This window comes from Sebastes fasciatus, chromosome 5 (assembly GCF_043250625.1).
Source record: "Sebastes fasciatus isolate fSebFas1 chromosome 5, fSebFas1.pri, whole genome shotgun sequence".
Classification (NCBI taxonomy): domain Eukaryota; kingdom Metazoa; phylum Chordata; class Actinopteri; order Perciformes; family Sebastidae; genus Sebastes; species Sebastes fasciatus.
Window position 1 is genome coordinate 5,734,524 of NC_133799.1, and position 20,010 is coordinate 5,754,533.

The following is a 20,010-nucleotide window of genomic DNA, read 5'->3' on the forward strand; positions in this document are numbered from 1 at the left end:
TGAGCCTCAGTTGGGTGTAAATGCATTTTTGGTGGTTTCAGTCTGCTGTTGTCTCACATAGTTGCTGCTGTGAAGAATAAAATGTATCAATGCACCGATCAGTCAGACAGTCTGCAGCTACACGACCGTACTGAACAACAAAACTTCAACTCAAATCAAGAAGTTAGTCTGTAAACACCCTGAGAGTTTGAAACTGAAACCAGACGGGTAAAGAAGCTAATGCTACAATAAATGTATAATAAATAAGAGCACCAGTAATCTGATGGATGGACTTGTGTTTATTGATAATAAACAGTGAGGAGGTTCAGGTGAGAAGGCACATTATAGGAAGTAAAAAAAAAAAAGGTTGCAGCAGCGTCTTCAGACTTTATTCTTTGACGATGGTTGGAGTGATCATCTTATTGAAGGAATAGTATTTGCATTCGGTGGGCGGTCCAATGTCCATGGTGGTGGTGCTAATCTTCTCCTTCTTGAAGCCGGCTTGCAGCAGATGAGGCACCTGGGTCTCCTGAAAATCATTAACAGACGGAGCTGGTCAGTGTGAGGCGGGTCGCTGGGTTTGTCGGGCCCTCCAGTCTGATCCTGTTTATCGTTGACCTTGAACTTACTCAGTCAGCGCTGTGTTACATGGATAAATGTCAAACACTAAACTAAACTATCTAAACAGTCCTGTTGAAATACACGTTCCAGGCCAGGAAGGACGATCACACTCAAATGTTGATGATTCACGGGTACAGATTCTACAAGTACTGATATGTATTATGACTGTCAGTATTCAGTAACTTGAACCCTTCTTATGCCAAAAGAAATTGCAAGATACTGTATTTACAGCAACACGCCACTAAAACTCTCCACTGAAATCAAACTTATGGCATTTTGAGGGTTAGTAGATTAGTGTTTAGAGATCAGACACCCTAAATGTACTTTCTCTTTCTACACTCCCAATTCAACACTACATACTAAGCAGGTTTCAATTATGTAATGTGTTCGTAGTGGAGAAAGTCAGTATGCATACTAAAAAATACTAGATTTTTGTGCACAAAGGAAACGCCGGAGCTAATTATCTTTCATGAACTGAAAACACACTGTGAAAGGGTTAAAGTTGTAAGACGGAAACACGGACAACTCCCAGAGCGGACAACGCCGTGGTAGCGACCAGTCAATCAGAAGATAGTCACGCCCTAAAGCATCCCCTGCTTTATGGTCTATTTGACTCTAAATGGGACCATAATTTACTAAATGAACATCATGCTGTATTGAAGAAGACTTGAAACTAGCGAGTGAGACCATAAACTCATGCTTACAATGTTTACTGAGGTAATAAGTGAGAAGTAGGCTCATTTTCTCATAGACTTCTATACAATCAGACTTCTTTTTGCAGCCAGAGGAGTCGCCCCCTGCTGGCTGTTAGAAAGAATGCAAGTTTAAGGCACTCAAGCATTTGCTTCACTTTTCAGAACTGAAGGTTGCCCACTGGTTGCAGTTTAATTGACGTCCAACAGTGCACGTATTGTATCATTTCCTATTAGTTTAATAATGGTAAAATATGTTGATTTCTTTTATGCTAAATGTAAAAATAAGTTATACAGCTTTAGATCAGTTAAATGTCCTTGCGGAGGTAATGAAGGCGACCAACCTCAAACATCTTCTCAATGTTGTCGTATTTGGTCTTGAGCAGCTCGCCCCAGGAGGTCAGGTTGCAGTAGGTGAGGACGCCGCCGGACTTCAGCATCCTGTGAGCGTGACCCTGCAGAGACACACGGACCAAATCATCGGGATATGACCTTAAGAAGACTACATTATGTGCACCACACAATATCTTAACTCAAACGTTATTAAAGGAATAGTGTGTAACATTTCAGGGGATCTAATAGCAGAAATGGAATAAAACATTCATAACTATGTTTTCATTAGTGTATAATCACCTGAAAATAAGAATCGTTGTGTTTTCGTTAGCTTAGAATGAGTCCTTCATATCTATATAGGGAGCGGGTCCTTTTCACGGAGTCCGCCATGTTGCTCTGCCATGTTCCTACAGTAGCCCAGAACGGACAAACCAAACACTGGCTCTAGAGAGAGCCTTTCACGTTTTTACGTTACCCGAATACCACCGTAGGTCTCCGACACGCTTGTAGAACTGCGGTAACGTGAGCTGGTGAGTGCAAATCGTGGTACCGCCAGCCTCCGTCTGACGTCCGTTGTTCCTAAAGTAGTGTTATTATGGTAAGGATGGCCTTTGAGTGAGGCGAACGGCGTTACCACGGTTTTGCACTCAGCGGCTCACTTCATGCAAACAATTTCAAGAATCCAGAGATTATCCTCCTCCAGAATTTTAATCTTTTCAGGACTTTGTGTAACTTACGGGGACGTTTTAACTACCTACCTTAATGAAGTCAAACTGGTGAGTGTGCCACTTATCCTCTGACAGAGGGTATGTGTCATACAGGATACCTGAGAGAGGAAGGACACAGTGTTAGCAGAGTGCACACAACATGTAAATCATTCAGCATTCTGTGTGTGTTGTTTATCGCTTCTTAATATCTTTTTATCCGTCAAGAGAAATGGGATAGTGTGTTCATCAAACATTAGATCTCAGACACCAGTGGCTGAAGTGTGGAGGACCCTTGAATGCATCCTCACACTGTCTTTCAGCAATCAGTAACTTAAACTAGGGTGCAGTGATGTCTCTCTTTTTATATATATATATAATTTTTTGAGGACTTGTATTGCTTTTATTAGTGCAGCTGGAGAATGACAGTAAAGGGGGGAGACAGGGGATAATGCAGCAAAGGGCCATGGGACTCAGCCCACATGGGGCGCACGCTCTACTGGGTGAGCTAGAGGTCGCCCCAGTAATGTCTTTTTTACCCTGATGTGGTAACTGATACTCCACTCATCACATTTTGATGAAGTGTAAAGGGATGAAACAGCCTGACAGTGTTGTGGAGGTGTTTTTCTTTGATTTGGACCAAACTGTCTGCTCCGATTTTCTTCAAAACATAGTGAACTGTAAACTCAGGATTGTGCATCAAGCAAAACTGTGAGCTGAATAACTCCACACGTCTGGTTTGATTTCTTACCATCAAAGTGGTTATCTGGCAGGGTGGGAACAACGTCCTCCCAAAGGCCCTTCAGAGGGACGACCTGCAGCAACATAGAACACCAATTTCACTCAGTAACAGTAAACTAGACGTGCAAGCATGCAGTGCAACAAACACATCTGTGATAAAAAAAAAAAACACAGGCAGATAATATTGGCAGTTGGGTGTAGTGACCTTATGTGGCTGAGACTTGGCCCAGTTCTCCAGTCTGGCGAAGACACCGTCATTGCACTCGATGATCCAGTGCTCCTGGATGGGGTAAGACTCGAGCTTAGTGGCGGCGATGGCCATGCCGAATCCGATCTCCAGAACCCGACCGCCTACCAGACAGAACAAAACAAAACTATATAATCAGAAAATATAAATCTTGGCTCAGAGAGAGGATGTTTAGACTAAATGTCCGTGGATAGCTTGGGTGCTGTGATACTGTGTATTTCCCTTCTTTTGTGGTACAACTACTGAATATCTATGAAACACTGTGACATTTATTTTCCATTGAAAGTTCATTCTGTTGGCCAGTGGTCTAATGCGCATACAATGTAACTACAACATCTTGGGTTCAACTCCAGCCAGGCGTATCCATCTCTCTACAATGTTTCATAACTTTGGGCTTCATGTGTGAACCTCTGATGAAGCAGGTTGTTTGGGGCTCAGTAACATAGTGATAGCATTATTTTCGCTCTTATGGACTAGCAAGACCATACTCTGAGTTTTGAAGTTTAAGGTTTAAAGGAACAGTGTGCAGCTTTTAGGGGGATCTATTGGCAGATATGGAAAATAATGGTAATAAGTATGTTTTCTTTAGCATATAATCAGCTGCAACCAGTGGGCAACATCCGGGTCTGAAAAGTGAAGCCAATGCTGAAGTGCCTTAACCTTGCATTATTTCTAATATCCAGCAGGGGGCGACTCCTCTGGTTGCAAAAAGAAGTCTGATTGTATAGAAGTCTATAAGAAAATGAGCCTACTTCTCACTTGATTTATTACCTCAGTAAACATTGTAAACATCAGTTTATGGTCTCAATCGCTAGTTTCAAGTCTTCTTCAATACAGCATGATGTTCATTTAGTAAATTATGGTCCCATTTAGAGTCAAATAGACCATAAAGCAGGGTATGCTTTAGGGCGTAGCTACCTTGTGATTGGCAGGTCGCTACCACGGCGTTGTCCAGTCTGGGAGTTTTCCCAACTTTAACTTTTTTAAGCCTTTCACAGTGTGTTTTCAGTTCATGAAAGTTAATTATAACATTTTGGTCATCTTAAAATGTCTTATTCAGCGTTCAGTCATTTGCGTTTTCATGTCTCATACACGCTTTGGCACACAGAAGTTTCAGTCTGCAACCTCACCGCTAGATGCCGCCAGATCCTACACACTGTTCCTTTAAGTTTTCTCCCTCTGTTAGGTGTGGCGGGAACGCCAGTTGGTTGTAACATGTGGTTGGACAGAAAGGTCAAAGGGTTTCATTTCCTTTCAGAGAAGCATATAAATAGATGAGGGGTAAAGGCTATTTGGTCTTGCTTGACCCCCGTCATGGTGATTTACTGAGCCTTTTTATCAGCAGCTCAGTGTAATATTCACATTTTAATTTCATTCATTTTTGTATACACTCAAAGAGAAGTGAGAGCAAACTGCACAGAACTGAAATAATTCAGATAAGGCACAAAAAATTCCACAGAGACATGTGACAGTTCTCATGAGAAAATTATATTTTTACATCCTATATAGGTCTGTGCAAAATGAAATGTGTCACTTTCAAATTTGTTGCATGTAACGGCGGGCAAAGGTTTTGCATGTCAGTTTTGCCGAAGGGATATCAGTAAATATTGAAACAATCAAATTGATTTGCAATTAAGAATTCATCCAAATATATTGTCACTGGCAAGCAAGTATGTTGGGATATATTTGCAGACATAATGCAAATAAGAAAATGCATTTTCAGTGTCCAACCTTCCCAGTGAAACTACATGTCTCATACACGTATATTTCATAACAAACCTTTAAACTGTGCAAGAGAAATGTGCATTTGTACAGTGTTGTGTAGACAGTTTCAGTGCACATGCTTGTCCCTTCCCACCTGTCTGCGAGGGTGTGTGGATCAGTCTATTTTCACATAAAGCTCAGAGCAGATGAGCTGTTTCTCCCCCCGGAGACGTCTTGGCTGTTCCCATGAGTAGAGAAACAGCTGCTGTAGTACTCACACAGCTCTGAGCACCATGCTGCTCACACGTGACCTCCACAAGATCATTTAACAAAAAATGAAGGAAAAGGCTCAAATATGTGTAAAAAAAATACATTATCACACCTTTTTAAGTAGTATCAACAAAATCTCAAAAATCAAAACCCTAGTGAAGAAACTTTCATAAATGCATAGGCTATTTTTAAAAAAAGGATAGTGTTATATTTTTCCCAACTTCCATAAAAAACATTTTTTTTTGTTTTTCTAATAAAACAAGTGTATAAGGAAAGTCAAAATGTGTGATTCTAATTAGATTTTTAATGCCCTTCACCTTTTTTAAACACAATTTCTTAATTTTCCATATTCAAGGGCAAACTGTGTTCTCAAACAACAGTATGCTGATTAAATACATAATAAGTAGCCCAGGGCCAGTGGTGCGGGCCACACCTAGAAACTAAGTGGCCATCCTCTCCAGAGTCTGAATGTCTGATAAGCCTCAACAAACATTAATGATGACCTAATATATTACTGAAATATGGGACCCAGCTGAAGTTCACAACATTTTTTAATAAGGAATTCAGCATCCTTGCTATTGTGACTTAATGAACGGTATGTTATAAATTAACCATGTATCGCTCGTAGTTTTAAAACTGAATCCCCTTTTCTCTCCCAGGCATATCCCAGTAACTGGCAGATGGGCCAAAACAACCACATTTGGAGGTATTTCCTCGAACAGTGCAGGGTGACAGTACAAATGTAAGTTATTTTTTATTGATATTTCATATGAAGTTGCATATTTTACCTTCCTTGTTATACAAAATAAACTATTTTGTTATTAACAATGTACAGTTTATTATTACCTTGAATCTAGGGCTGTACATTTTTACTGGTTTACTTTTTACATGTTGTTTAAATGTGCCACCCTTCTCTGAGTCTGTGCCCCGGCCTGGCCGGCCCATCAAACATCTTGCAGACCGACCCCTGAGGTAGCCTACAACTTACTGGGACTATAGCCTACTAGATTTCTGTGTATTGAGGTTATAGGCTATTCACCTGACGGCAACATTTTAAATGATATAATAACGTATGAATGGCACAAAACTGTTCACCAAACTAATCCATATATAATTTATGACATTTACTTGTTGTTATACTTGTAAATCTCCTTTAACAGCTATTTTGGGGCAGGAGTCCATTATTGGACGTGCAAAAAAATATGTGTAAAAAAACCCATTAACGCACCTTTTTTAAATAGTATCAACAAAATCTCAAAAATCTAAACACTACTGAAGAAACTTAGATAAATGCATAGTTTAAAAAAGGATTGTGTTTTTTCAGCTTTCATAAAAAGCTGTTGGATTATTTTTTGTTTTCTAGTAAAGTAAATATGAGGATAGTCAAAATTAGATTAAAATTACATTTTTAATGTCCCTCACCTTTTTTTTTTAAAAACACAATTTCTTAATTTTCCATATTTTAGGTTAAACTGTGTACTCAAGTGCTCATTTAATACATTATAGGTGCAGCTTATTGAGACTATATATCCTACTGGTTGTGTATTGAGGTTATAGGCTATTCACCTGACAGCAACATTTTAAATGATATAATAACATATGAATAACATAGCATATAACTGTTCGCAAAAAAACTAATATAATGTATGACATTAGCTTGTTGTTATACCTGTAAATCTCCCTCACATTATTGCATAATAATGCTGATGTTTGTATAACAAAAAAAAACCTATTAAATACATTGTTAAAAAAAAAAAATCTCCCTCACATAAGGGCTATTTTATGGACATGAGTCCATTATCGGACACATGTTAAGAAGGTACGGTGTCCGGTAATGGTCTGTCCTGAAACTGCGACTTTTACCTTTAGAGGCTGCAACGGTGGACAGGGAGTGCATGTACGGGGTCTCCCAGCGCTCCATCACGGGCTTGCCCATGATCTCCAGGTGTGTGTCGGTCTCATTGTAGCCGGCGCTCGCGTCGTGCCAGGAGGCCTTGCAGTCCTCTCCCTTGTTGAATATGGGCTGAGCTGCGGTGCTCATGTTGTTGTGATATGGAGGAGGGTGCTGGTGGTCGTATGGGTGCTGGTGAATGGTTTAGCAGACAGAGTCTCTGCACAGAAGAGGGTGAAAGGCAGCAGCCGGAGGTTTATATCTGGATCATGAGTGCTGACTCTGCAGGAGTTCCACTACAGGTCAAAGGCTCAGGAGGAGGAGGAGGAGGAGGAGGAGGCATCCAAGATCCTCTGTAGAGAGGATGGTTCACTCAGTGGTAAATAACTAGCCCCGGAGCCACATGCGGCTCTTTAGCCCCTCTCCAGTGGCTCTCTGTGGATTTAAAAAAAAAAGAAATAGTGGAAATAATAATAATAATAATAACAGTTTTTTTGTTTACATTTTCATTTTTATTCATCATTGTTGTAGGTCTATGGTACGACAAAACGTATTATGGCCACATTGAGGGAAAAAAAATTCAATCTGAGATTTCGAGAATAAAGTCATAATATGAGAATAAAGTCATAATATTATGAAAATAAAGTCAAAGGTTTACGAGAAAAAAGTCGTATTATGAGAATAAAGTCATAATATTATAAAGTAGTAATTTTACGTGTTATTTTCTTTTTTTCTCATAAAGTTGTCTTTATTTTCGTAATATTACGATTTTATTCTGTAAATCTCAGATGTTTTTTCCCTCAATGTGGCCCTAATATTCCGTAGTACATTGTCTCTTTGGCCCTCACTGCATTAGATTTATTTACTATATACTTAGACTATAAACTGTGTTACCTTCATCACAATGATCAAATGTTTTGCGGCTCCAGACAGATTTTTTGGTTTGTTTTTTTTGCCTAAAATTTCTCTTTTGATAGTAAAGGTTGCCGACCCCTGGGCAATGTGAATCCATTAAACTTATTTGGATATGCACCTTATACCATTAAAGCTGCATTGGGTAGAATTGGAGCAAATATGATTTTAAAAAGTAATTTTTATAAAACAGTCACTATATCCGGACAGTAGTGGCTGAGACAGGTAAATAAAAAAATAAAAATCATCTTCCTCTGGTGTCTCTCTGGTGCTCCTAATGGCATCTGCAAGATTTCACAGACGGGAGGAAAACAAGCAGTGAGAGCCGAGCTGGAGCCTTGCCGTCTCTGAGCAGCTGTCAATCACTCACAAACTCTCATCAAACGGTCAAACTAGGCAGCGTTGATCAAATATTAATAAATATTGTTACTGTAATGTCTATTTCTCGCCTCAAATGTTTCCAGAAATATCTCGTAGTGTACTGTTTAGCTGTAAAATGAGAAGGTTTGTGACCCTGCAGTATTAAATACTTGACAAATCTCCCTTTAAGGTACATTTTGAAGAGATAATCGTGATTAACTATAGACAATCATGCGATTAAATATTTTAATCGATCGACAGCCCAAATTTGCACTCTCTCCTACTTTGTACTGCAACTGCTGCGCAACAATTTCCCTAATAAGCTGAAAATGACAAAGTATTTCTTTTAAATAAGAAAGCATATTTGTTTATTAACATGAGTGATTGTTCACAAATCAAATGCTCCAGGTTTGTTGTGAATTGAATCAAGCTTCATTTACTGTCTTGTAAAATGGTTTTCTTGTTTGGCGTAGACTGAACTAGCAGCAGAGTGAGAGCTCTTTGTTTTTTTCATGCTCTTTGAGCATGGACAGCTGAAGTCAACCATTTCACTGGACCTAATTCACACATACATTTGCTCCTATTGCATAACATCATGCAGCTTGATGAACTGGATATATGGCATAAAAAGAGCCTTTATTACGCCCCTGGCCTGATTTTGCTGTACGTAGACTAATTAAAAGCTGCTGTATTTATGAGAAACAGTATTGATATTACTGCCATAAATGTTTTTAACATACTGTTCACTGCAACTTAAAGGGACTGTTTGTAACTTTTTACAAGTATAAATCTACCGGGTCGGGATCCCATGAGCGCTCGCGTGTGGCCGGAGCATCTGCTCCTCTGCCTGCTTGCCTTCACTCACACACCGCGCGCGTTCTCGCTGTCTCGCTCCACCTCACGTTCATGCGCACTCACTCCACACTGCAGAAGAGTTAGTTTAGCTCTGAGAATATCTAGTGAATGTACAGTGGACGTTTATGCAGAAATAACTGCTGCAGCTCCTCCAGACCAACAGAGGTTTTCCGTGTCTTGTGAAGTGATGGCACACACACAGAGAAACGTTATCGTCTCCGACCGGACGCTGGTGTCTCCCTGCGGACGCGCTCGGAGACGATAACGTTTCTCTTCCTGCTTCAGCCCCGGAGGCTGAGGCAGGAGAAGCCATCACTAGGATCAGCAGTGATTCATGGAGAGACCTTCGTCTGGTCAGCTAACATTACTGCCAAGCAGGTGAAATATAGAGTGATATTGTGGTTTTAGCTGACGAGTGTCGGCTCACTGTCTTGAGCGATGCTCGTTCATGTCTATTTAGAGCGAGCACAAGCGCGAGCCCGGCGCTGACTTTCGTTGACTTAACGGCCACAGGTGTCGCTGTTAACAAGCATTTCTGAAAGTTACAAACAATCCCTTTAAGTAGTAGAACTATAGTTCAAACTGTCTTGTAGATACACCTGTTTCAAGTCCACAGCTGTTTGACTGCCACTCTTTCTCCTACAAAAATATATTATCCAGTTCTACAACTAAATGCAGGGCTCTTATGAAAAGGAAAATGTATTAGTTATCTGTATTTGGGTGATGGTGTGCAAATATTATAGGTTCCTGCAGGGATACTAGCCCCGATGGCTTTAAAACTAACATAATGTGTAACAAATGTGACTATAAATTTACAACTGATACCACAGAAACTGCTGATCTGTACTAGAAGTGTATTACAGGAGTATAATGGTCATAACAGGATATGCTGTAAAATGATATTGAGCAAGTTAACGCTGAGACCTTATAGATCCATGTAGGAATATTAAAAAAATACTAGATGGCTGTGTTGTATGACTCACTGCTCAATGAGACGGGACGACGGTAAAAAATGGATCATCTGATCATCTTCACAGCCCCTCTGCCCTATAGCTACCCATCATCCACTTCAGTCCCATTAGGTGAAGCTGAGTGGGACCGGCTCTTCAGTGAGGGTCCTCATCAAATCGCAGGTTTTCATCGACCTACCGCTCTTACACGAGGCTCTTCATACGCACTGCCTTTGAATAATACTTATTTCCACAGAAGCTCACATTCATGCAGCATCCACAGCTCTCTGACACGGGAAACAATAAGCCATTACGCTTTTTTTCTGCAGTTCTCAAATGTTGTCGTGTCACAGACCCCTAAAAGCCCATCAGAGATCTTTCGATGAGATTTAGCTGTCCCACTTTGGCAAAAGTTGGTATTGATTTGCAGAACCACTTGGGCAGACGAGAGTGAAACCTAACTGGGATCATTTCCAGTTAGTTAAAGTACAGTAGGCTGCAAGGATATCATTTATATCAATGCATAGTCGAACTTACAAAACATTAACAAGTCGCTGACCCGTCACCACGGTAACAGTAGGCAGGGACTGTTAACTGGTCCAAGATCTAAACTAAAACCTAAAAGTGAACAAGCCTTTGCTGTTATTTCCTTCTCTACTTTCGATCAGGCTTTCTCAAAGCTACATCACGTCTAAATCACTGCAAAATGTATCTAAAGATATATGTCAAGACCCAAATTGTCCTTGTTATATCTGTTTTATAAATATTATCCTGTCCTGTCAAGGTTCACCAAAACATAGAAAATTAATGAATACAATTGATAAAAACAAAACAAAACTACATTTCATATTAAACAGCATCATGAAAACAAACTAATATTAAAATAAAAATACTTTAAACTTTGCCAGCTAATATTTATTTCATGTTTTATTTACTCCTTGAAGAACTCATTGAAAACCCCTGCAACACCTTCAAAGACCACTCAGTGACTCTTAAACCTTACATGATGTTAAACTCTTCTGCTATCTATATTTCCCCAAAATGTTTTTTAGGGACCCACTTTTTAAAAATGACAAACCATTGCGACATAATTAAAAAAAGGCCTCATCTATAATCATGAGAAGAGCAAATTTATGCGTAAATTAACATTTCTGACCATATTACCACATCACCTTATATTGTCTTGAATAGGTAATAAGCCATGTTGAAGATACGTTTGATTAATCAAATAAATGCATTTAGGTGGAGTTAACAGGCTCTCTTTTTTTTCCTCTCATCAGTAAAACAAACGCTAACCTTTCATATGAGATTTACTTTTATAAGTAGGCTACAATTATCAGAATAATATGAACATTCAGACTTCATCATGTGTCAAAAAAATGGAAGAAATTGCAAATTTATTGGGCGACCCTAATAAAATCTCCTGCGCCCCACCTGTGGGTATCGGCCCAGTCTTTGGGAATGATTGTTCTAAAACATTATCATCTTCTTCAGAAGGGCACAAACAACATGCAGTTTATCCTACTGCCTCTTTGTTGGACTCTCACATGTATCTCAATGTTTCTCTAGTTATCATATGACCCATTTCATCACAGTTCTCCTGCTTTGCTCTTTCACATTTCCCCCTCCCTATATAACATGCTGCTGCCCTCAGCATTTCTCCACCGAACTCAAACTTAAGGGTACGTCCAGCTATCAAGAGTCAAAGGGCAGAAAACGTCAATCAGATAAAATTCCTCATTTCATTATCAGTCAGTTCAGAGTTCCCTTGTTTTTTTCAATTCACGTGCCAACAGATTTCACTGACAGAAGTTGAGTCAAAGAAACAAAAATATGAAGGAAATCTCCCAGAACGTAATATACAGTAACTCTGGTTATCATTAAAAAATGAATTCTTAAATGTAATAATAACTTTGTGAGAAGTTACTGAAAATATCTGGTGAAGAATTAACTTGTGTAAATCTTTGATAAGGAAAAATATCTTTGCAGTATCAGCATGTTGTCAGTTTAGATAACAAGTTGTTCAGTTTTGCGTATTGTAATACTATATTTTTACCTGCTAAATGAGGTCTAATGTACGACGGAGTATTAGGGCCACATTGAGGGGGGAAAAAATATGAGATTTCGAGAATAAAGTCATTTCATGAGAATAAAGTCATACTAATTTCAAGAAGTCGTAATATTCTGTGAATAAATTCATAACTTTACGAGAAAAAAAGTAATTTCCTCCTCCACAGAAGAGGCAATTCCCCCATCGGGTCCGTGTGGTTCTTTCTTTAGAATAAACGCAGTTTCTTGCACAATCTTTTCAAGGTCCTGATTCTTATGATAATGTGGTGTTGATGTGCCGAAAGATTAAGTATTTTATTTGTGAAACCTAAAGTATAACTTCACAAGTTGCTCCACGTTCCTCATTTTCACACAAGCGGCACGCTGCTCTTTTCCCCTCTAAAATAACATGTAAAGTTACTACTTTATAATATTATGACTTTATTACCTCCTTGGCCCAAGGAGGTTATGTTTTCACTGGCGTTGGTTTGTTTGTTTGTTTGTCTGTTTGTCTGTCTGTTAGCAGGATTACTCCAAAAGTTTGCGATGGATTTGAATGAAGTTTTTTGGAAGGGTGAGGTTTGGCACAATGACCAATCCATTAGATTTTGGTGGCGATCCGGATCATGGTCCGGATTCAGGAATTCTTTTTAAGAATTACGTCCAGCCTGAGCATTATGATCACAGGATATAACACATGCGCAGTGTGACTGACCCCGCCTCTTCCTTCTTCGAGCAGAGAGATACGTGTGTGGATTTGTGTGCGGGAGCTGCTGGCCGTCTGTGGTGAGAAAGAAAAAAGCGCTAGATGACAGGATGAGAGACAACGTAATGTAACGTTATACAGACATAATAAGGCTGCTGAATGAGAGAGGCAAAGGTTACGTTACGTTACACGGAAACACACCGTGTTAGTAATAAGCTGACCACCTCACGGTATACCGCCAGCTGTGAGCTGTGATCTGTTTTTAAAGTCAGGCACCTTGGCGAAGGTCTGCGCTCTCCGAGTGCCATTCTAGTTCTCATAATATTACGACATTTTTTCTCTTAAAATTATGACTTTATTCTCGAAATCTCAGATTTTTGTTTTTTCCTCAATGTGGCCCTAATACTCCGTCGTACTAATGTCAGCAAAATATGGTAACTTTTTTGTCATCATATTATTTATGGATTACGTTTAACTGTCCATCAGGTTTATGAAAAAAAATTGTTTTGGACTTAAAAACACATTACACATTTATTTCATATATTTTACGAAAAAAAAATGCTTTTCCAACTGAAACAGGTCATGGACACCTTCCCCCTGGTGGTAGTTACTATTAAGATGTGAAATGGTTTTTAATCTGATAAACAGGCTTTGATGATTTCAGCAAATCCACCAAATTTATGACAATGGACACAATCTGCTGTGGCTTATTTATCGTTGACTTAAAATGTGACAATAAAACTTATTTGGGACATTTTCAATTTGTAGCAATGAGATGTTGCACCAATGTTCGTCTTTTTGTGATATGACCGGACACATAGACCATTGATACAAATCCTCCTTTCAACTGCAGTTAGCTAATAATCAGAGGTACTAAAGCATTTGAATCAGTCAACTACTGTATCTCAACATGAGGTCATGAGGTTTAGTGCGAAGAACAATCCAAACAAGTTGTCAGTCACAGATAAGCAGTTTAAACCCTCTGGCTTTTATTCCTCTTGAAGTAAACCCCACCCATTATACTCCAAGCATGTTAAAACAAACACTCAGAATATCATTTGCATATCCCATTTGAATACCAGAGATACCACTGCTCCCCTGCCAAATGAGCAGTTTGAGAGGATTACCGGATGTTATACTATGTGCTGCAGTAGTGAAGAAGGAATACATCAGTAGTTGGTCAGATTTCAGTTTTCCATAACTGAGCTAGACTGGGATTGTTTGTTGATCAAGGTATAAGCCTTGATTATTGTACACTGCTGTGTAGATCACATTGACTGTGGAAGGTACAGTTTTAACCAGCTTTGATATTGAAGACATTACATTGCTCTGTCAAATTAATGAGTAAATGGGGAGTTTATTTCCAAATTGCAATATATCCACTACGGGAAATAGCCTATAATGTAAGACCTATCAAACACTGAGTGTTTGAGGAGCCAAATACTTTATTTCAGAATATGGTGAATTCTATTTTTGTTGCCCCATTAGATATTCAGTTTATTAAATTATTTGTGCTTTAATAAGTAGTAAAGGAGTTTATCATTATATTTAACTATAAGAAATCTAATATGGAGTTTTGCTTGAGGTTACTCCCCTTTTTTTCCCATGTTTCCCCCTCTACCATCACTATATTAGGGCAGGGAGCCAGAGCTCTTAGGGGCCCCATGCAGGGAGAGCGGTAACATACAGTTTTTGACCCCACTGAATTGTCAGTATATCAGTTTATTTACAGAACCTTGTTTTATGTTTGTTTCTATTTATAAGTAAGCTATTGGGGCTGTTGTAAAAATATAGACTTTGCTTTCATATTAAATGTTGTTGATCGTTTAAAAACAAAGATCTTGGTAATCTTTGTTTGGACTGCAATCCTTGTCGCGTCTAAGTAAGCATTTTGTAGTATTCACACAGCAAAACAGACTTTTATTACTCCAGCTTGTCTCCGATTGTCTAAAACTTGTTGACCCATTAATGGTGGTAAATATATATATTTTACAGGTTCTCATGTTGATGTCTTCCCCCCCAGTGGATGAGGTACCATCGGCTCAGAGTTGGATTTGGGAAATCTGCTGGATTGCTGCGCAGCTCACAACAGGAAGAGGGTGCTGTTTAGTTTTCAAAGCCAATAGAGTTGAGAAATAATATAAGACACTGCTTCATGCAGTGGTGGAATTTAACTAAGTACATTTACTCAAGTACTTCAGTACAATTTTGAAGTACTTTTATTTTAGTTTACATTTTATACTACATTCTACTTCACTACCTTTCAGAAGGAAATGTTGTACTTTGTACTCCACTACCTTTATTTGACTGAGGTACTAGTGGCTATTTACATAAAGAAAACATATAGTACATGATGCAGTACTATACTACTAATCTACCCAGTAGCATACAAAATATCTAAGATTGGCTTCACATTGACGAGCTACAACATTAAAATGCTCTTATGTATTTGCCAGTGATGAAAACAGAATCCATAATAATATAATAATAATAATAATAGTAATAATAATAATAATAATAATAATAATAATAATAATAATAATAATAATAATAATAATGATAATAATAATAATAATAATAAATTGGACTTATATAGCGCCTTTCAGAAACCCAATGACGCTTTACAATTGGGGCACACAAAATCATACTAATAAATCAAACAGAGGAAAAACTATAGCAAAGTAATTCAAATTAAAATAACACTTTGAAAGGAGCCATTCTGCATAATGAGTACTTTTACTTTTGATTCTTGAAGTACATTTTCCTGATAATACTTCTGTACTATTACTTAAGTAACATTTTAACAGAATTCAAAACGTTTTAGTGAGTATCTTTATTTAATGGCATCTCTACTTTTACTTAAGTCAAAGATCTGAGTCCTTCTTCCACCACTGGCTTTACGGTATTATGACAGTTGTCTCAGCTCAGATTGATGATTTAAGATTGACTATCATGATAGTCTGTCCATATTTTAGTGTTGTAAAGTTGCCTGTAGGTCGAGTGCCGCTAAGATCACTGTAGCACTGTAGCACTTTTCCACATGAGATTGTTAGAAAATATGACCCACTGATTAGAAAACATTGTATTTGTGTCACATGCGACACGTTTGAGTGGCTCACTACCAGACGACATAAAGAGTTGCAGCTCTATCAGCAGTGGCTTAAAAGCCAAATTGAAACGTGTACTGAAACTCAACTCTCTGACCACTGACGCTGCATTTTATTGTTTTTGCTTTGTACGTAAATTCTGCAGATTAGCTTTACGATAACTCTGGCATAATACATGAAATGTTAATGTTTATAGTCCCTTGCAAATTAAATTAATAGACATACACATAACCAGAGTTTAAAACACACAAAAACAATGAATACTTACAATCCAGAGGACATGAGGTAATCACACCATCATGACATTGTCTTCTCCTCCTGCTCTATTTAGACTCTTTATTAACAACAGAGACGATCTCCTCTGAGAAACGTGATCAAGCTGTTTCCCCCACATACAATTAAAAAAACCCTGTGTTGATGGACTCCAGTCCCGGTGGAGAGAGTCTGTTATAAATCTTGACACACTGATGTGTGACCTCATTTTGTCCTCCAAAAAGACATTAAAGAGATAAGGAGAAACAAGAACACTGAATGATAGGAAGAATCTCATTATTGGACCCACTGGGAGCTCTTTTAAGCTTGGGAAATACTCCAAAATGGATACCTGCGTATTTCTATTTGCATTGTTAATTAGTTAGACAATTATTGCATGAATTAAGCTATTTGACTTTGCATATGACCGGACAGACAACATCTGTGTGAATGTGATGGTCTAGTTTTCACAAATAAGTAGTACACAAGGTGTTTTTATATTAAGATATCTTCTCAAAGATCTTGCGACTAAAGGAAGTTAAAGTTAACGCGATAATAGCGCATTAACGCAAAATCGTTCTAAAGCCACTAATTTCTTTAACGTATTAACGCAATCAATCTTTTTGAGGCTGCAGTAGGCTCAGTTTTAAAGCTAGAGTGAAGAGCTAGAAAATGTATTGGTACAAACTATATTTACTAGCTTGTCGCGAAGCAGGTTAAATAATGCTCCAAACTTGCGCTAAATATTGGCGAGGGAAAACTGTCATGGCCATTTTCAAAGGGGTCCCTTGACCTCTGACCTCAAGATAAGTGAATGGAAATGGGTTCTATAGGTACCCACGAGTCTCCCCTTTACAGACATGCCCACTTTATGATAATCACATGCAGTTTGGGGCAAGTCGTAGTCAAGTCAGCACACTGACACACTGACAGCTTTTGTTGCCTGTTGGGCTTCAGTTTGCCATGTTAGGATTTTAGCATATTTGTTATGCTAAATGCAGTACCTGTGAGGGTTTCTGGACAATATTTTACATTGCTTTGTGTTGTTAATTGATTTCCAATTATAAATATATACATACATTTGCATAAATCAGCCTATTTGCCCACTCCCATGTTGATAAGAGTATTAAATACTTGACAAATCTCCCTTTAATGTACATTTTGAACAGATAAAAAACGTGTGATTAATTCGCGATTAATCAAGATTAATCATGGACAATCATACGATTAATTGGGATTAAATATTTTAATTGATTGACATCCCTAATTATCTCCCAAAATGTCTGACATATGAGTCTATGAAAAAAGCCCCACTTCTTAGCACCAGTAGAGGCTGATATGAATGGTTTCTCCCATCTGGCAGAACATTTCTTCACTAAATCTGACTTGAATGCAGGCATTGTTGGTATTGTTGAACCTTCAGGAAGTGTTGAGGCATTAATTCAATAAAACATCTATGATAGGATGTTAAACTATTCAAAAACTGAAATGTGTAGCAGAGGGCTGTTCTATAAAACACGCCGTCTGTTTCTCTAACACAATGAGTTTCCCTCTAAAGTAAAACACAGTTTTACCCTGAAAACAAATGTTTCTGTGCACATTTTAATACATAAGAAGCTTGAATGTGACGATATAGCTCAGTCCTGCATGTGTTTTAAGTTTTTTTTGTAAGAGTAGGATATTTTGATAATTTGTGATTAAACTTTAATGATCCTCATGAGCTTCATTGCAGAAGCAAATAATAACTGCAACTCAAAAGAAAAAGAGAATATTAATAAACATAGCAAGTTTTGTAAGTGTATATGATTATTCACTACTACAAATGGCAATATATAATGTATTTCCAGTGGTGTAAAAGATAATTTACCAAAATAAAAATACCACACTATGAAAATACTCCATTACAAGTAAAAGTCCTGCATTCAAAAAAGTACTGGCAAACACAATAAAGTATAAAAAGTAACATCACTCATTGTGCAAAGTGGTTCCCTGTCAGTATTATTGTATTGTTGGATCATTGTCATTGATTCATTAACATATAAGCAGGACTTTGATGGTGTAGTTGGTCGAGGTCGAGCTAATTTTAACTGCTTTCTATAGTTTAATAGCAATATATCATATACTATGAACTGATCTTGTGTTTTATGTGTAAAATCTTAATCTATCAAGTAACTACTGTAGATCGGTGAAATAAATGTAGTGGAATAAAAAGTGCAAGATTCTTCTTTGGAATATCATGGAGTGTAAAATTGTATAAAATGAAAATACAAGAATACAAGTACCCCAAACTTCAGTACAGTAATTTAGTAAATGTACTTAATTACTTTCTAAAACTGTTATGTGGCTCATTTTTAATTGGTAAAAACCAGTTAATGCCAGAGTTAATTGGGTGTTGTTGGTAATGTAGAAATGTGACAGTAAGTGAAAATGTGATTGTGAAGATGTTTCTGTTTCATTGCTTACTGTGCATCTATGACTTGTTAACACGAGCACACTTTTACACACTTTGTATTGTGCAGAACACTCAGCCCGTCACAAGCTATTTTTAAAAGGAAATTAATGGGCATTGTGCCTGAAAGGTGTTATTTAATCACACCACATTATGTGTCACCTCTGTCACTTGTATTTGCATTTCATGATGTAAATGTCACCGTTTAATGCTTGTCACTTTACTTGTGTAGTGTTGTATTAACTCGGCCACAGAGTGGGTGTCATGTGATCATCTTGGATCAGCAACAGACATGTAATGGATGGATGTGAAGGGAATTTGTTGTGCATATTCATGCAAATAGGAGGACACCTTTTGATTTTAGATGCTGGGAGGCTCATTAGGACCTTTATTCCAGGACACTAGCCAAACTTTCAATTTTGAAATATAATATAAAGATAGCAATTTACTAAGGGAAAGGTAAAGGGTGTAAGATTGTTTAACTTTAGCTGTTACCTCATATTCAAACTGTGCTTGCAAAAAAATTTTTTAAATGCTCTGCTCTGAGTGCCGCTTTGTTTTCTTTCATGTAGGACTAATTTGTCTATTGTTTATGTCGTCTTATGTTTGAATTGTATTTTTTATGCTTTTTTTTTTACTGTATATGTTTTTGTTGCTGTACTGTAGGCAGATCTCTCTTGAAATAAACCTTGTTTTCTATTAGCGTAACTGTTTAAAGGAACAGTCTTGGAAAGGGAGGAGTGAGTGGAGGGGTACTCAGTTGGTTGCATTCTCCAACCACACGACTAGATGCCGCCAAACAGGAAGATGGATGGAAGATCAATCCACGCTGGCTGACCTGCAACGAATCCTGGTTGAGGAATGGAACGCCATCCCACAGCAACGTGTGACCAGGTTGGTGACCAGCATGAGGACGAGGTGCCAGGCTGTTGTGGCTGCGTATGAATCTTCCACCCGCTACTGAGGCTCCTGACCTATTGTATTAAATGAATAAAGTGTAATATAGCCAAAATGTCTTGTTTGTTCCTTGTTACTGATAGAGAGTTCAATCATCCAATCCACCAAACCACTCAAAACAAGAGTCAATACCAACAGGAGAATACACTGTTTACCATTAGCAGAGCATTTTGGCAAACTTTTCTTGGGCGCTCCCCACATAATCAGCTGTGCTGCTCATCCCACAAATGC

At 38.2% G+C, this 20,010-nt stretch overlaps 1 protein-coding gene across 1 annotated transcript; it reads right to left on the reverse strand.

The window, feature by feature from the left end:
* Window positions 1-264: 264 nt before the first annotated feature.
* Window positions 265-7,438, reverse strand: gamt (guanidinoacetate N-methyltransferase). The gene is made up of 6 exons (XM_074634686.1): window positions 7,155-7,438; window positions 3,276-3,421; window positions 3,081-3,144; window positions 2,384-2,451; window positions 1,637-1,747; window positions 265-508 (listed from the first exon to the last, which is right to left on the reverse strand). The coding sequence occupies exons 1-6, from the start codon at window positions 7,330-7,332 to the stop codon at window positions 368-370; spliced, it is 708 nt and encodes a 235-aa protein (XP_074490787.1). The 5' UTR covers window positions 7,333-7,438; the 3' UTR covers window positions 265-367.
* Between the last annotated feature and the right edge of the window lie 12,572 nt (window positions 7,439-20,010).

What these genes read in the sequence shown, in the direction of transcription:
- gamt (XM_074634686.1), bottom strand. Translation starts at nt 7,332, where the DNA reads ATGAGCACCGCAGCTCAGCCCATATTCAACAAGGGAGAGGACTGCAAG. An exon ending in GCCAGATAACCACTTTGATG is followed by an intron (nt 2,452 to 3,080) that starts GTAAGAAATCAA and finishes TTCCTCTCTCAG; the next exon opens with GTATCCTGTATGACACATAC. An exon ending in ACATTGAGAAGATGTTTGAG is followed by an intron (nt 509 to 1,636) that starts GTTGGTCGCCTT and finishes AATGATTTTCAG; the next exon opens with GAGACCCAGGTGCCTCATCT.